Below are 19,221 nucleotides of genomic sequence, written 5' to 3' on the forward strand. Positions count from 1 at the left end.
ATAATGCAAGTCAAAGGGGAAAAAAACAGATCCGCCAAGAAAAATGGCGGATCCATTTTTTTTTTGCAAAACGGCGGATTTTGACTGATGGTGACAGACGGATGTGTGAAAGAGGCCTAAGCAACAACAAAGGGTAAACGACCTTCAGAGCAGGCAAAATAACCGTAAAATGTCCTTAGCCGGGTTCTGCTCCTTCAGCCCTGTGGACATACATGCTGGGCGATATAAAGCACGCAGGCTTGGTCTGGAGCCCCTCACACAGGAAGGCTTCTCCCTCTTTGCGCACAGACAATGGAGGTCTCCATACCTCCGGCCACTGACCATGTGCCAAACAACAGCCTCCATTATGTAGGCTGTAACCACACTCACAGGTGAGATATGTGGGTAGCCAGACCGCCTATCTCTCATAGTTACCCGCAACCCGGACACAGGTGCACTAAACAACATCCTAGTGCTTACGTGCACTGAAGAAAAATACTCCGGGTTACATCACAGGGAACAGCCATTCCTGTGACACATACCTTCCATTGATTACGAGGCCATTAGCCTCCTTACAATAGCAACTCACATTTGAGGTCTTTTCTGAAGGGTGCACTCTGAAATACTATAGTATGCAAACATTGAGTTTATGAAACTGAAATTGAATTACTGCTATAGAAACTATTTAAAGAAATGAAGTTATTTAGTGCACAAATTGGCCAATTCATGAGAGCCCATCAGGCATGACAAGGCGTACCTCTTGATGAGTCCCTAACCTTATATGCATCTCGCGAGCTGAAATGCCTGCAAATTTAAGAACAGGCAGCAGCTAGCTCTAATTAAAAATGCCCAGGAGAGGTATATAAGGTTTGGGTGTCGTCAAGGGGGTACACCTTGCCGTGGGTGGTGATCTCGCATGAATTGGCCATGCTGCTGTTACCCCAATGCTGAGCCGCTGCTGCCTTATGTGTCCTTATTACTGCTCCTCCTGTGTGGCACAAAAACAGTAACATTACTTTTCTTAGTTCCCCAATAGTAATAACAATTACTCTCCTGAACTTTCCATTAACAGTAGTGCCCATTGTGTCTTGCCAAAAGTGATATTTCCCCTTGAGCTCCCCACATATAATAGCAAGTAATGCTCCTTGATTTCCCTCATGCGTATCTCCAATGCCACCTGATTCCTCCATATATACTAATATTGCCCTCTGATCCCTCCATATATACTAATATAGCTCTCTGATCCCTCCATATATACTAATATTGCCCTCTGATCTCTCCATATATGCTAATATTGCCCTCTGATACCTCCATATATATACTATTACCTTCTTGATTCTCCTCATATACAGTGGGAAAGGAAAGAATTCAGACCCGTTTACATTTTTCACTCTTTGTTTCATTGCAGCTATTTGGTAAATTCAAAAAAGTTCATTTTTTTTCATTAATGTGCACTCTGCACCCCATCATGCCTGGAAAAAAAAACAGAAATGTACAAATTTTTGCAATTTTATTGAAAAAGAACAACTGAAATATCACGGTCATAAGTATTCAGACCCTTTGCTCAGTATTGAGTAGAAGCATCCTTTTGAGCTAGTACAGCCATAAGTCGTCTTGGAAATGATGCAACATGTTTTTCACACCTGGATTTGGGGATCCTCTGCCATTCTTCCTTGCAGTTCCTCTCCAGTTCCCTCAGGTTGGATGGTGAACGTTGGTGGACGGACAGCCATTTTCAGGTCTCTCCAGAGATGCTCAATTGGGTTTAGGTCAGGACTCTGGCTGGGCCAGTCAAGAATGGTCACATAATTGTTCTGAAGCCACTCCTTTGTACTTTAGCTGCGTGCTTAGGTTCAATGGCTTGTTGGAAGGTGAACCTTTGGCCAAGTCTCAGGTCCAGAGCACTCTGGAAGAAGTTTTCATCCTGGATATCTCTGTACTTGGCCGCATTCTTGTTTCCTTCAATTGCAACCACTCGTCCTGTCCCTGCAGCTGAAAAACACCCCCGTAGCATGATGCTGCCACCACCTTGTTTCACTGTTGGCATTGTATTGGGCAGGTGATGAACAGTGCTTGGTTTGCTCTACACATACCGCTTAGAATTATCACCAAAAAGTTCTATCTTCATCTCTTCAGACCAGAGAATCTTCTTTCTCATAGTCTGAGAGTCCTTCATGTGTTTTTTAGCAAACTCTGTGTGGGCTTTCATATATCTGGCACTGAGGAGAGGCTTCCATCAGGCCACTCTGCCATACTGCCTGCAGTGATAGTTGACTTTGTGGAACTTTCTCCCATCTCTCTACTGCATCTGTGATACTCAGTCACAGTGATCTTGGAGTTCTTCTTTACTTCTCTCACCAAGGCTCTTCTCCCATTGTTCAGTTTGGCTGGACGACCAGGTCTAGTAAGACTTCCGGTGGTCCCAAACATCTTCCATTTAAGCATTATGGAGGCCACTGTGCTCTTCGGAACCTTGAGTACTGCAGAAATTCTTTTATATCCTTGGCCGGATCTGTGCCTTTCCACAATTCTCTCTCTGAGATCCTTGGCCAGTTCCTTTGACCTCATGATTCTGCATTGTGAGCTGTGAGTTCTCATATAGACAGGTGTGTGCCTTTACAAATCAAGTCCTATCAGTTTAATTAAACACAGCTGGTCTCCAATGAAGGAGTAGAACAAACTCATGGAGGATCAAAAGGAAATGGACAGCATGTGTCTTAAATATGAGTGTCTGAGCAAAGGGTCTGAATACTTGTGACCATGTGATATTTCAGTTTTTCTTTTTTAATAAATTAGCAAAAATTTCTACATTTCTGTTTTTTTTTCAGTCAAGATGGGGTGCAGAGTGTACATTAATGAGAAAAAAATGAACTTTTTTTGAATTTACCAAATGGCTGCGATGAAACAAAGAGTGAAACCTTTTAAAGGGGTCTGAATACTTTCCGCACCCACTGTACTTGTTCAGCTTTATATGATTGCATTCATTATTGCAGACTTATACATACTGGATCCTGCTATATATGATTGTGGACTTACACATACTGGATCCGCTTTTATTTGATTGTATTAACCCCTTTCTGACATAAGACGTACTATACCGTCCATGGGACCCGGGCCCCTATGCCCATGGACAGTATAGTACGTCTAGCACGATCAGCGGCGCCACAGGGTGAGCGCCGCTGATCGCGGCCGGGTGTCAGCTGATTATCACAGCTGACACCCGGCACTATGTGTCGGGCGGTCACGGACCGCCCCGACACGTTAACCCCTGGCACACTGCGATCAAACACGATCGCAGTGTACCGGGGGTTTAGGGAAGCATCGGGAGGAAGGGGACTCCCTCCGTACTTCCCTGAGACCCCCGCAGCAGCGCAATGTGCAGCGCTGCTATGGGGGCCTCCTTCCCTGCAGGTCCCTGGATCCATTATGGCGACGGGGACCTTCGGGGGCCTGCAGGGAGATGGCTTCCTCACTGCTTGCAAAGCGCAGGCATGAGGAAGTTGCTTCAATGCCTGTGACAGATCGCCTGTTACAGCGATCTGTGATGTGACAGATCAGCGATCTGTCACATGACAGTTATGTCCCCCCTGGGACAATGTAATAAAGTAAAAAAAAAATTAAAAAAAAGAGTAAAAATAATTTATAAAAAATCGCTATATAAATTAGAAAAAACAAATATTCCCTAATAAATTCATTTTTTGGAAATAAAAAAAAAAACAATAAAAGTACACATATTTAGTATAGCTGTGTCCGTAACGACCCGCCCTATAAAACTGTCCCATTAGTTAACCCCTTTAGCGAACCCCTTAAAAAATAGAAAACAAAGCAAAAAATAATGCTTTATTATCATACCGCCGAACAAAAAGTGCAATAACGCGCGATCAAAAAGATAAATATAAATAACCATGGTACCGCTGAAAACGTCATCTTGTCCTGCATAAAATGAGCCGCCACACAGCATCATCAGCAAAAAATAAAAAAGCTCGCAGAATAAAGCGATGCAAAAATAATTTTTTATATAAAATTGTTTTCATTGCATAAAAGCGCCAAAACATAAAAAAATGACATAAATGAGGTATCGCAAGTAACCGTACTGACCCGAAGAATAAAACCGCATGATCAATTTTACTGGACGCGGAACGGTGTAAACGCACCCCCCCAAAAGAAATTCATGTACGCTGGTTTTTGTTCATTCTGCGTCCCAAAAATCGGAATAAAAAGCAATCAAAAAATGTCACGTCCCCGAAAATGGTACCAATAAAAACGTCAACTTGTCCCGCAAAAAATAAGACCTCACATGACTTGGTGGGTCAAAACACGGAAAAACTATACCTTTCAAAATGTGGTGATGCAAAAACTATTTTTACAATAAAAAGCGTCTTTTAGCGTGTGACAGCTGCCAAACGTAAAAACCGCCATAAATAGTAAATCAAACCCCCCGTTATCACCCCCTTAGTTAGGGAAAAATAATGAAAAAAAATAAAAATTATTTCCATTTTCCCGTTAGGGCTAGGGTTAGGGCTGAGATTAGGGTTAGGGGTGTGTTGGGGTTAGGGTTGGAGTTAGAATTGGGGGGTTTCCACTGTTTAGGTACATCAGGGACTCTCCAAACGTAACATGGCGTCCGATCTGAATTCCAGCCAATTTTGCATTGAAAAAGTCAAACGGCGCTCCTTCCCTTCTGGGCTCTGCCATGTGCAGAAGCAGTGGTCCCCTCCCCCACATATCAGGTATCAGCGTACTCAGGACAATAACTTTTCCTGTCCAATTTCTCCTGTTACCCTTGGTAAAATAAAAAAAATTGGACCTGAAGTAATTTTTTTTGTGAAAAAAAGTTAAATGTTCATTTTGTTTAAACATTTAAAAAATTCCTGTGAAGCACCTGAAGGGTTAATAAACTTCTTGAATCTGGTTTTGAGCACCTTGAGGGGTGCAGTTTTTAGAATGGTGTCACTTTTGGGTATTTTCTATCATATAGACCCCTCAAAGTGACCTCAAATGTGATGTGGTCCGTAAAAATAAAATGGTGTTGCAAAAATGAGAAATCGCTGGTCAACTTTTAACCCTTATAACTTCCTAACAAAAAAAAATTTTGGTTCCAAAATTGTGCTGATGTAAAGTAAACATGTGAAATGTTACTTATTAAGTTTTTTGTGTGCCATATCTCTGATTTAAGGGCATAAAAATTCAAAGTTGGAAAATTGCGAAATTTTCAAAATGTTCGCCAAATTTCCATTTTTTTCACAAATGAACGCAAGTTATATGAATGACATTTTACCACTAACATGAAGTACAATATTAACTAATAAGTAAAAATTGGCTCGGTCATGAACGTGCAATTCACCCTTGGGGGTAAAGGGGTTAATGATTGCGGTCTTATACATACTGGATCCCACTTTATATGATTGAATGAATGATTGCGGACTTATACATATTGGATCCATCTTTATTTGCTGTCTTGCACTGCCCCCTATCTACTAAAACCAATATTAACCCACATTGTCACAAAGAAATTTTAGATTTAGTTTGCTAAGCATTTTCGTAGCCTTCTGTGTGCATTTATCCATCTGTTCAGTGAATTTTTATGCTATGTCCTAGCTGGCGATTTCTTCCCACCATGCAATCCTGTTTTGAGCTTACTGTTTGTTATTTTATAGTATAGTAAATGTATATATTTTACAAATATACTTCTATTCAGCACTGATGCTTAGCAGCACTGGGGTTCAATTCCCTCCAAGACAACATCTGCAATGAGTTTGTGTGTTCTCCCCGTGTTTGCTTGGATTTCTTCCAGGTAGAAAGTGGGATTCCAGCAATGATTCTTTTTTCCACACGGATTAAAAGTGTTTTGAAAGGGTCCTCTTGATGGAATCTTGCCCTCTTTTGGATCTTGCAGTACTATAAGTTTCCTCCGAGTTCTCCGGTTTCCTCCCACACTCCAAAGACACACTGATAGGGACCAATGCGGACAGTGATGGCTTCAAGGCACTACAGAATATGATGGCGCTATATAAATCATGGGTCACATACTGTGCGCTAACTAGTTCCATTTTCACTTGCTCCTCTTTGTTGTCACTGGTTGTAAGGCGCCATAACACATCCTTGTACATGAGCCTCTTGAGACCGTGACCGGATCTCTGCATGTTTGGTTAGCTGGTAATGCGTTACACATTTTAGTTTAGTGCGAATACTCTACAGTCACTGCCAGCCAGCGGTGTGCAGATCAATGCAAGCAGTGGTGAGGCCAACGATGAATATCTGTAAGAGCTGGAACAGGCTTTATTTATAGAAGGAGTGTCCTACACAAAGTATTTTTTTGCCATATTGCACACCCTGGAATACTATCTGATAGCGTCTTGCCTAATCATGGTTGATCATTTATGAGAAAATGGCTATAAAAGACAATGACAGGTATGCAAAATTACTGGAGTGTGAGCAAATCCCCACAAACAGCCCAAATCTTGGTACTGAATTAGTATACTGTTTTTTTCCCTCTGGAAATGAAGATAACAGTGATTGAAGAGTAATTTTTCTGGAATTGGACTAAGGTTCCGTTCACATGTAGCTTTTTTGTTGTCTTTTGGCCAGTATGGTGTTGTGCAGCTGTGAGAAGTTCCATCACACTTTTCTAGTGTACAATGGGACAACACAGTGTATTGTGTGCATGAGCTGCTTATATGACAGGCCTGTAGATATCTTTGTTTTCGGAGCCAACTTCTAAGGACACATTCACACGCTCAGTATTTGGGTCAGTATTTTACCTCAGTATCTGTAAGCCAGAACCAGGAGTGGGTGATAAATCCAGAAGTGGTGACGTGTTTCTATTATACTGTTCCTCTGATTGTTCCTCTCCTGGTTATGGCCTGCAGATACTGAGGTAAAATACTGACCAAATACTCAAAGTGTGACCGTGGCCTAAGTGTTAAGCACCAGTAATGAAGCAATGTACAGACAATGTAGACATTTGGGTTTGTACAATACATACACACTTTCCCAAAGCTTATATCAGATTCAAAAATGAGGTATCCCTCCCCCCCCCTTTCCATGGTCATAGCAGCAACACCAACTTTAGCCCTCTAGTAATAGCAGCATGGTGTCTCCTGTGTGTGTCGCTAGTAGCTGAGGTGGCAGGGTTCCTGATTAGCCAGTACAGTAGTAGGTGCTCTAGAATGAAAACACACTCCTTCCCCATTGTTGTGTTTCCGTGCAGGCCTATATTCCTGTCTTATGTTGCGCCCCCTGCTGGTTAGCAGATGTGTACAGCAGGCACCCATTTCTGAACTGACGTCTGCTCTCAGTGACCACGTCTGACACGTCTTCATATGTAGTTGACATTAGCATTGTTTATTTTTCTCAGTAAGTAGAGGATGGAGGAATGGCTGTTGGTTAAGAGGTTGGCAATGTGGGCAGCACGGTGGCTCAGTGGTTAGCACTATTGCTTTGCAGCGCTGGGGTCTTGGGTTCCAATCCCACCAAGGAGTTTGTAAGTTCTCCCCGTGTTTGTGTTGGTTTCCTCCAGGTTCTCCAGTTCCCTCCCACACTACAAAGACATAGATTGTGAGCCCCAATGGGGACAGTGATGATGATGACGGTAAAGTGCTGTGGAATTAATGGTGAGTAAAATAAAGAAGTTGTAAGAGGGTTCTGCTTCTTATGCCCGGCTGTGTCATGGTTCATGGTTACCTTGGAAATAAACTATTGCATGAGAGCACAAACTATATTACATGCAATGGTAAAAGAATTGCAGAGCTGCTATTAAAGCTCGGACTTGCTAAATCCCATTTATGATCATGTCAAGGGCCCCTAACCCCGAAATGGAACGTTTGCTGTGCGCTCCACAAAGCACTTTAGTTCATTGCTTCCGATATTGTTTGTTCCAGAGCAAAGTTCTGATTCTTCCGTACAGCGAGTTATTGCAGAGGAGTAGGTCTGCACTCGCCGTCCCTGTTTTGCATGCAGGGTATTGTGTATTTTCAGGGCCGTGTTTGTTTTTGGTAACTGAACTGTTCTGAAAAGGTTGAGACATTGACCTCTGGAACATGGCAGTCGGCCAGGAGTGGTGCTCTGCTTCGTTTGTAAACTTACATGCAAGTGTATTTAGTTTGGGGAAAGAAAGTGAATTTAAAAACAAAAAAATCCGATCACACCCGTCTGTGCTGTAGTGGAGATCAGATGGTGGTGTAAGCTGCCGCCATGGTTCTTACATTGCCTGCTGTGAAATACTGTGTCCATCCCTGTGCCTGGATCCATTACTATTGATCACTGCACATGGGCTCGGCGTGGAGGTTGTATCCCCTGATACAATTAAAGTATGGCCTAAACATGCCAAGGAAAGCCAACAGCTAATAAACATCAGTGACTTCATTACATTTGCAAATTTACTATCATTAAATTGGTAATATGGGTGATTTTTCTCCATTTACTCCAGCTAAATGACATTAAATAATGTACTGTATAAACAGAGGTGCACGTAAGGAAACCAGGTCCATCAATAGCTCCTTCACAAAAAATATTGATATTGTATGTGACATATATGCAGTAGATATTATCATGGACCCATTATCATCACACACTGGAGATTTTGTGTTTGTAAATCAAGGGTTTTCCCATTCTACAAGTTAAAAATGACAAAGGGTCTAGACGAGGGATGTCAAACTCAAATACACAGGGCCAAAATTAAAAGCGTGGACAAAGTCTATGCCAACCTTGATATTTATTAAAAAAAAAGTCTAGAATTGAGGAAGTTTTTTCTAATCATCAAATATAACAATTAACTGTTACATATGGAAACAAACTTTAAAGGGATGTCCCACGAACAGAGTACATTTTAGTTACTAAGTCATAGAATAACATTTTGAAATTACTTAATATGTTATGTAAAAGCAGTAAAAAAACATATGACCCGATTGCCTAATTTAAATATGTGATAAAAAAAAACCTTGAATAATACAGATAATAAAGTATGATGCCAACAAAAATGCCCCCAAACACAGTACCCTCCACAGGCACGATATGATGTCCCTACTGTATCCCCCCACAATCCCCACGATAAATCCCTCCATACAGTATAATGCTCACAAAAAGTGCTCCACACAGTATAATGGACCCCACAAAGTCCTCCATACATTACGGGGCACTGCATTGCCTTTCTTACAGTATAATGGCCTCATATAGTGCTCCATACAGTATAATGGTCTCGCATAGAGCTCCATACATGCATGGCATCGCGGGCCAAATATACTTACCCTGCAGGCCAGAGTTTGACATATGTGGTCTGGACCTTATTGCTCATACTTTGTAATATAGTGTATTGTCTAAAAACAGTCTAAGTAGTGTTTTCTGATCTTATAGTCGCATGTAAGATCTTGTATATAGTACAGGAGAAATGTTCCTCCTTAGACCTAATGTTAGCCTCTCACTTACCCAATTCATAGCTCTTGCTTTGCACTGATGAGGGTCAAACACCCAGAAACACATGTCTGCAAATGGATTGTCTGGTTAGACTTCTTATCTTAATTCATGTGGCAAGACTTGTTATAGGGTCAGTATTGACTTTTAGGATTGCTACCTCCAATAGGGGGCACTAGAGATCAACTCCACTTCCTGTCTTAAGAGGCAATTTGCATAAGTTGATGTGATACAATTTATTACAAAGTGTGCCGTTAAGATGTTTAATTTATTAATCCTCATTTAGAATATGTGAATTTGCCTTTCTATTGGCAGGTATGGATTATTTTAATGCTGCAAACACAGTATGAGAAAGCTTTCATTTTTCAAGAACAGAACCCTAGATGAAAACTGTGCTGTGATTGGATGTGATAGTCAGTTTTTCTTTAAGACATTGATTAATCTGTTCTATTGTGTCTCATATATTAACTTTCCTACAGAGAAAACTTGGTCACTCTTCATTTTAGGATAAAATATGGTCTCTAGTTGCGATGGACCAAGTAGAAGGAATAAATTAGCAGCTTCTTTTTTATTGATACATATTAGGGCAAATAGAGGGGTCAGGAAAATAAACAGACATTGAGTGGCCTACAAACATTTTGCGTCAGTCTTATAATCATTTTTATGAATCAGGGCCCAGAGAACAAGTTGGACTGACACAAAATGGCCTTGGGCCACCCTTTGTTTGCTTTGTCCCTGTCCCTTTTTTGTGTGTTGATATATAGCACTGAAAGATGCTACTTCTTAAGACTGAGCTTTGGGGACTTCATTCTATCCACTTGGATGAAATATATATGGATGACTGAGTACCGCCAGTATTGCAGGAACCACAGTTACCATTGGTTCACCTCTTTGATCCGAGAAGCAAGTGGTGTTTGCCTTCTTCTGTTTGGATTCTCTATTTTTGACGTATGAAGTGATAACATAGTTTCCATTTGATTTGCAGGTTACAATTGGGCAATTGTACACCACTAACAAGTTGATCATCGAGTCTCCAGGGAACCAGTAGCATCGCCTTCGCCTTCAGAACGACTGACGCATCGGTCCACTTCTATAACTATCTTGCGTTGCATTTACGGATTGATACAAATTAATTTTCTTCATCAATTCTTTTCTTGTCTAACTATATAACTGGTGTATATTTTTTGTATTTATTAAAAGGTTTATGGCTTCAGCAGGAATATAGAAAGGATATGTTTTAACTCTTTTTTTCACTTTAAGAGAATAAATCAGTCCTACCAGATGAAATACATTTATTTAACTGTATGATTGAACAAATTACATATAGCGCTCTGATAATCTCTTTCTAGAATGAAAATAAACTTTCAATTGTTAACTATTTTGTTGCAGTCCTAGAACAATGCATTAGCAGCAAACTATCATATTACTGTACATACATCAGGGCCATTTACCAATTGATGAATATGGTTGAGCAAAAAATGGGTGCATCGAGCTCAATCTATAGCTTAACATGTTGGTCCACAGGGGCACATAAAGCTCACTAGGCATACACTAGTTGCCCCATATGAGTGGAAAAATTCCTTTCCTACTCCAAAATTATGCAATCAGGCTAGTTCCCTGGATCAGAAACTGCCGAAATCTAACTCTTGTAACACAGGCCCCTTTCACACATCAGTTTTTTTGCCGTCAGTCACAATCCGTTGGCTCGACAGATCGACGGATCCATCGCAGATTGTGAAAAACTGATGCGACGGATTCGACTAGCGGATCCGGCGAAAAAACGGATCCACTGCATCGGTTTTTCATCCCTTTCTTCCATTTTTCGACAGATCCGTTTTTTTTTTAAAAACGCCCATTGGGAGGCTCCCAAACATTATTGGCTACTGAAAACCTATCTATACAGTTTTTCTACACCCCATCTTTGACAGGTTGTAGAGCAAGTGGCAAAAATAGAAGGTGTGATTGCGAACAATGTGAAGATCTATAGGTCGTATAGCCTTTTGTATGCTAGTTCTCCACGTACATATATTTCAGATTTTTCATTATCTGTCTCTGCAAAAAGGTTTTTTTTTTTGTGTTTACCTTCCTTCCTCTTACTTCATCCCCCTCCTATCAAATTATTGTTTTCCCACCTTTTTTATCTAAGGTGAGATAGGGTAGGTCCACGTTGAGTGGGGGCGCCAAAAAATCGTTTCTTCTAGGGTGCCAACCTCCACAGCAAGGAAGGTGTTAAGACAAGTTATCGTAGTCCTTTTGTAGGGCTTTTTTCTGTGGTCCTTTATTATTGTTAATCAGTGTGGATTTTGTTCCATTTTTTCACGGGAACAGGTATTCTTTTTAATATATATCATTAAAAGTAAAGATTTAAGGGAATACATGTTCACAAAAGTATGTTCTTTTTTTGACCCCTCTGGTGCTGCCGCCCAGAACCCAAAGGTGTTCTGTAGGTGGCAGCAGTGTCAGAGGGGTGGGATAAAGGAAAAGCTACCTCGTCACCAGCAGCTTCATATAACGAAGTCTGTCACGATGCTCCAGCGCTGGTGGATAGGAACGAAGGACCAGATGTGAGGGAAGGTGCAGATGGGTCAGGGCTGTTGGAAGTGGTCCCCGGTGGCGGACTCCTGTGGGATCGCTCCAGAAGGGTTCAACTCTGCAGGCAATATATTGCTATTGCTTGGCCGTGGTTGAAACCAAAAAAAAAGGTTACACAAGTAAACATTTTTACTTAGGAAATGGGGTGGGGAATATTTACCTTCTGCTCACCATAGTTGACCGGAGGAACGACAGGGCTGTAGCATATTTATACTTCAAGCTCCTGCATCCTCCCGATCCACTCGGGCCCTGCATCTCTTTGTTGAACTCCCTCTTGAAGCGATCCCCGAGTGACCGCCACTGCTTGATAACGCTGTCCCCCATAAAGTGAAAGTACAAATTGGTTAGTATACAACACATTACATCTTGCAACCTTACTTACTGAACTGTGAATACTTAAGCACTTGATTCTGGGCCCGAGCATCAAAGTCCTCTCAATCTTCAACAAATTTGTGGCCCACTTCCTCCCAGAGCAGACGGGTCACAACATCAGCGTGGCGGCGGTCCCCCATGTTCCACAGCGGCTCCCGCTCTTGGGCTAGATCGATAAGGAGGTCAATGTCTAGACCTGCCTCCTCACCGTCAGTTGGGATCACGCTGTGAAGCCTGTTGAAAAAGACCAAAAACATTACACTCAAATCATCCACATGAAGTTGAAAAATACAACAAAAAAAAAAAAAGGAACTTACCCTCTGCTGACCGCCCCAACACTCACACCGACGACCCTGGGAGGCGCTTTGAGGACCTCTACGTTACGCCCCAGAATCGGAAGACTAAAAAAAAAAACGTGCTTGGATGTAGGCTTATGTGTTGGGTGTACTGTGAGGTCTGTGATAATCTGTTTCTGCGATGCATGTAAGAAACACACTCTGCGAGCCCGCTCTGGGTCTTTCTCCACCCAGTCGGTCTCCTGGTAGCACCTTTGATGCTGCAGCTTCCTGTTAAACAAGAGTTAATGCATATAGGGTTATGTGTACAAAAAATGTTAACATCACAAAAAAGAAAAAAAAATATATATACACTGCTCAAAAAAATAAAGGGAACACTTAAATAACAGACTATAACTCCAAGTAAATCATACTTCTGTGAAATCAAACTGTCCACCTAGGAAGCAACACTGGTTGACAATCAATTTCACATGCTGTTGTGCAAATGGAATAGACAACCGATGGAAATTATTGGCAATTATCAAGACACCCTCAATAAAGGAGTGGTTCTGCAGGTGAGGACCACAGACCACATCTCAGTACCAATGCTTTCTGGCTGATGTTTTGGTCATTTTTGAATGTTGCTTGTGCTTTCACACTCGTGGTAGCATGAGACGGACTCTACAACCCACATAAGTGGCTCAGATAGTGCTGCTCTTCTAGGATGGCACATCAATGCGAGCTGTGGCAATAAGGTTTGCTGTGTCAGCGTAGTGTCCAGAGGCTGGAGGCGCTACCAAGAGACAAGCCAGTTTACCAGGAGATGTGGAGCGGGCTGTAGGAAGGCAACAACCCAGCAGCACGACTGCTACCTCCACCTTTGTGCAAGGAGGAACATGAGGAGCACTGCCAGAGCCCTGCAAAATGACCTCCAGCAGGCCACAAATGTGCATGTGTCTGCACAAACGGTTAGAAACCGACTCCTTGAAGATGGTCTGAGTGCCCAACATCCACAGATGGGGGGTTGAGCTGAGCTCCACCCGTGGCTGTTATCTTCTTAAATGCCGCTGTCAATCTCTGAAAATGGCATTTCAGCTCCCACTAACACCCCCGTGACATGTTCGTGGGGCACTGATGAGTTGCCAGGGGGTCTGCTGAAGACTGGATTTTATAGTAGACTGTGATTTTTGCTACATACAGCAGTACTGTGGTATTGAGGGTCATAGTGAAAGCAATCGGATGATCACAGGTTCAATTTACCTAAGGATAATATCCTAACAAGTCTTTTTAAACAATTTACTATGGATCTAGAAAATTACATGACTACAAAATAATTTTCTATTTTTCAGATAAATTCGTAAAACCACTTGTCAGCTAATTATTGCAGCAAAATAAATTATATACCAATCGGGAAGTTTCCCTAATGACCGTAGACTTCCTATAAAAGTCACTCCATTGATCAGAACAATACATTATAGTGTGGTTAAAGCAGAATCTCTTTAGCAACATTAAGCACTAAGACATTAATAAACAGTCTCCCACAATCTTACATTGTAGTACCAGCGTTTTAAGTTATTCACGTAGAACTAAATGTACAGACGGCTTGAGATGAAGAGCGTGGAGAGGTTTGGCACTTGCACTAAATCTAAACCACATCTGCCACGGTCGCACAATCTCTAAGCAGGGGTGCGAACAGTCGTGTCTGCACAGCGTCTAATGACCAACTTGGGCTCAGCAGTCGTGACCGCACTACTGCTAATGGCCAAGCTGCCGTCATGGCTGCACTGCTGCTGATGGCCACCAGGGCTGTGGAGTCGGTAAGCCAAACCTCCGACTTCTCAATTTCCCTTACACCAACTCCGACTGCCACATATATTGCTTATATTTAAGTGAAAAATTTATTGTTATTGTAGTACAATGTGAACATCAGACATTTAATCATTTTTATGATACAATAAAGATATTTAGATAGAACATAATATATATTTATTGGAATACAACTTTAGAACACAAAAAACTAATAAATTGTAAATATGTAATACACTGTAATATCGATTACATATATATATATATATATATATGTGTATATATATAATACTATGTAATAAACTATGTAAGTAGCAAAAAACAGTTTTCAACAAAAACATACTAAATAACATTTGTGCAGTCTATGAATTTGTTCTAAGAAATAGAATTGCCTCCATCAGATCCTACTTCATAGATGAGCTCAAATCTTACCTAATAATTTTAAGGCTAGAGAACAACCTCTCTACACTAACTTGGGTTGGAGGCAAATCCGTAACCACATGGGCAACATCTCTAACAATTTCCGGGTATAAAGGAATTGCCTCATGCAGTCAGTTTTGATGAATGGTTGAATTTTTCTATTTCTTTGAGAGCAAGTGAAACATTTTGCTGAACTATGGTCAATCTGCTTGCTATAGGAGACGGAGTGAAATCTTTTTCCTTGCAGCAACACTTTGCCAGCTCCATGTCATCCAAATACTTGTCAAAGTCAAACTCCTCATCTGATGAGGATGAAGTTATGGCAGCAGTAGCACTGTCAGGACCCGAGTCCTCTTGCGCCTGGCAGTCCTCCTGTAGGCCACTCATCCTAACTGCTACCTCAGTCAGAGCTTCTTTTCCTTTAGTAAGCTGTTGATCATCAAGCAGTATACGATGACTTGGGTCCACATAAACAGCTGCCAGAAAAATGTTATTTTCCAATAGCTGTATCTCTCTCCGTTTCATTGAAGCAGAAATGCCATCTGCGATTAAACCTCCTCTTTGGGACAGGCAAAATAGCAAGTTCTTCCACTCCCTTATGAAAATGCCAGGAGTTAAATCCTCAGCTTGTAATTTTTTAGTCACGGTAAACAGGTGATTAAGCAATTCCTTCAATTCAGCCAACTGTGTCCATTGACCTTCATTTAGGGTTACCTGAGGGTTCGCCATATCTATAAGAAACGGTTTTAGTTCAAGCAATCGCTCAATCATTAAATAAGTGTTGCCCCACCGAGTGGCTTGATCGACAATTGCCCCTTTCCCAGCACGTCTCTTCAAGATGGAATCAATTTTAGGGGTTCTGGCGGCAATAACCAAATTCCTCACTTTTCCAATCAGATTTCCAGCATGTCCCTCTTGCAGACTATCTCTTATTGCCAGCTGCAGCGTGTGCACAACTTTATCACTTTCTCCAGCTCGGGGCCCAGGAATCGGATCCTGTGCAGGGCAGGCACCCCTCCCCCTCCTCTCTCTGGTGAAGACGGCGGAAGACAGGACAGAGGAGGGGAGATTGCCCCCTGCAGTCTGGAGCCGGTGCAGGACGGGAGCACTGCAGCATACAAGTGAATTTTGATAGGTGAGGGCCCCTGCTTCTAGGGGGAGGCAGCTGCCCCTCGCTGGGTACGGCCATGATTCACACACAGCGTTTTTGCGGATCCGTTTTTTACAGTAAAATGCAGTGACTCTGGGCCTCCCAGCAAAGTCAATGGGTTTCAAGATATGACATTCAGACACATTGTTTTGTGAGGATCCGTTTTTGGGCTGAATGAGCATGTCAGTTTGTGGCATTTTTCTAATCTGCTTTTGCTATTGAAAACATCCAAGAGCTCAAAAACCTTTCAGGTGGTGCGGTTTTTTAAAAAGCTGATCTGCTTTTGCAGCTGAAAAACGTATCCTCAAAAAACGTAGCAAAAACGCTGTGTGTGAATGTAGCCTTAGATCAGGAATAGAACAGCCATTTATAGGACATTTCATAACTTTCCCAAATTCCTATGAAAAAATATTCAGCACATTCTGCATTGAACTATTGTACCCAATTTATTATATATTTTAGGAGTTGGTCCATTTTATACCGACTCCACCAAAATGAGCACCAACTCCACGACTCCGACTTCACAGCCCTGTTGGCCACCAGAAGTAAATTAATCCTTGTGGTCTGTTTGTTCCAGTGTTTGAGCCTTCTACGTCTCCACTTCGCATGATCTGATTTATCCATGTACTGACCTCGAGCCTCAGCAAGACCTTGTTTCATTACCGTATACTGATTTTTCTACCTAGTCTATGCCCACCTATTGCCAATCTGGACCTGTTCGACTATGAATATCCTCCATCTGCAGCCTCCAATTAAAAGAAAGCTTATAGGGAATCTGTCAGCAGGATTTCACACCCCAAACTATTTATATACGCCTGTAGTTCTTTCAAAGGCAAGTCCAGAAATCCCTTTACATTGCCAGTCCGTTCCTCAGCATTTCCGTTGATATACAAATAGCTCTTCAGCCTCATTTGCATATCTGATTGGAAGCCTCTGTCACTCCAGCTCTATTCTCCACCCAGTGCTGCTTCCTTCTGCTTTACTGATAGCTCATTTGCCTGTAAAGACACAACATAGAGGCTGCAAATGTTTACTTAGTATGTAGGTCCATCACATGGTCTTTATTTAAATCAATGAGCTTTGTGTCACTATATTATTGCAGGGTCCTCAGTGGTGAAAGTCAGTCAAAATGTTTTTTTTTAAATGTTCTCAGCCGTTCTCCTCTTTAGCTCATAGATGATGATCCTGAACAGAATTTAATAATACATTCAATAAAGGGAATCTGTCACTAAGTTTTTGCTATTTAATCTGATAGCAGAGACCCTAATTCCAGTAATGTGTTACTTACTGGGCTGCTTCTTCTAATTTCAATAAAATCAATGTTTTATCAGCAGGAGATTACCACTAAAGGACAAGGTGTCACGCGCCATGTAGTCCTCATACTCTGTGCAGTGCTGCCCCCACAACTATTTAGCAGCTTTTTGTCAATCAGTGGTGTGGGTGGGGTTATACAGAGCCCAGCATTAGAGAACTGCTAGATCTGTGGCAGAGAAAACGGACTTTACAAACACTATACCGTGTAGACCAATTATTGACACATTGTAGGAATAAGAATCTCTGTCCCTACACTAGACTGCATAGCAAAATCTTGGTTACAGAATAACTTTAATGGGTTATGTAAGAATGTGTTTGCTAAGCCAGACTACTGTTTCAAAAACCTGTTATCTCACATTATTCGTGCCCTTTTATTTACTTTCCTTTCGTCTCGAGAAACAATCGATTACTTAAGAACAGGTAGGTGATAACTTATTGATCGTATCCAGACCATAGGATCCGCACTGTTTGGCAGAACAGGGCACTTTAGAATGTAGCGATAGTGTTCACACTTGCTTACTGCTCCATATATTGGGTTGCTGAGCAGTGCACACGAGTTTTTCCGGCATTCCAATAAAGAATGAATGGAGCAGCTATCAGGTATGCATACTGTGTCTCCATTCTAAAAATTGGAGCGATTCCCAGGGGCCATGCCCCCCGGCCCCAGTAAGCAATCACTTGTTTTCACTGGTCAACCCTTTCACGTGATAGTAGATTCTACACACTACTGTTGCAGTCACTGGATATTAACTAGCACATTTCCTCTGCAGGTACAAGGACAGTTTGAACTTCCTTATGTGAGCGTGATATAGAAGCTATAGCACTGTGTCTCTGAAATTCCATCTCGCACATCCTTATTTGCTCACTCCTGCAGCAACCAACAGGGAGGAAGTTTAGGTCTTCAATAATTCAAGTGTCCTCCTCCCTATCCAAGGCTGCAATATTCTGAGATGGATAGGGCACTCTGCAAGTGAATGAACAGCATAGCACACTTAGGCTGTGTGCACACACTGCGGATTAGGTGCGGATTCTGTACAATCCGCAGGTGAAACCGCAGGTCAAAAGACCTGCGGTTTTACCTGCGGCTTGCTCTGCGGTTTTGCCCTGCGGTTTTTCATCTCCTCAAATGGAGGAGATGGCAAACCGCAGGAGAATCCGCAGAAAGAATTGACATGTCAATTCTTTCTGCGGATTGAAAACCGCAGATAATCCGCGCGGAAAATTCCGCACCGTCTGCATTGCGGTTTTTGATTCCCATAGGGAATCATGGTACTGTACACCGCAGCAGAAACGGCTGCGAGTCCGCAGCGGCCGGAACCGCAGCAAAATCCGCAGCGTGTGCACACAGCCTTATACTTTATACATTAGTTTTGTAGCTTAATATAATTCTGCAGCACTTTCCAATTCAGAGGGTGCATGTACAAACAATATCAGACATTACAGAGTAACATATAATTCTAAAATCTTGCGATTTTGGTGCGTTTTTTTGCAGCTGTTTTGGTGCGCTTTTTTCATGCATTTTTTTCCATTCAATGGGTGAAAAACGCTGAAAAAATACTGAAAAAAGTGACGCGCTATATGTCCAAAAAAACATGCAAAGCACAAAATACTAATGACAAAAAAAAAAGCAAGCTGTGTGCATGACATTTCTTAAATCTCATAGACATAGCTGGTACTGTAAAATGCAGGTGAAAATTAGCATAAAAACAGCAGAAAAAATGCATTGTGTGAACTTAGCCTAAAAAACAGGCGTAAGGACCCGGGTCACAAGCTTACAATCTGTAAGAAAATAGAGGTGATACAAAAAGTTAAAACTGCCTGTCGTGTATAGTCAGCCATCATTATAATAAATAAGGGTATTCAAGTAAAACTTCACATGACAGTCAAGAGCCATTATATTTATAT

The 19,221-nt window shown here is 41.7% G+C and overlaps 1 protein-coding gene across 3 annotated transcripts in view; it reads left to right on the forward strand.

The window, feature by feature from the left end:
- The window catches only part of LYRM4 (LYR motif containing 4), a 209,650-nt gene extending 198,885 nt beyond the window's left edge, over nt 1-10,765 (forward strand). For all 3 annotated transcript variants that reach the window (XM_073567362.1, XM_073567375.1, XM_073567369.1), the window contains one exon: nt 10,373-10,765. In XM_073567362.1, the coding sequence (XP_073423463.1) occupies nt 10,373-10,409 (37 nt within the window). In that variant the 3' untranslated portion in view covers nt 10,410-10,765. The remainder of the gene's footprint in view (nt 1-10,372) is intronic.
- The last annotated feature ends 8,456 nt before the right edge of the window (nt 10,766-19,221 follow it).

The sequence above is a fragment of the Dendrobates tinctorius genome, unplaced genomic scaffold, assembly GCF_039654945.1.
Source record: "Dendrobates tinctorius isolate UK_male_01 unplaced genomic scaffold, ASM3965494v1 ptg000004l, whole genome shotgun sequence".
Classification (NCBI taxonomy): Eukaryota; Metazoa; Chordata; class Amphibia; order Anura; family Dendrobatidae; genus Dendrobates; species Dendrobates tinctorius.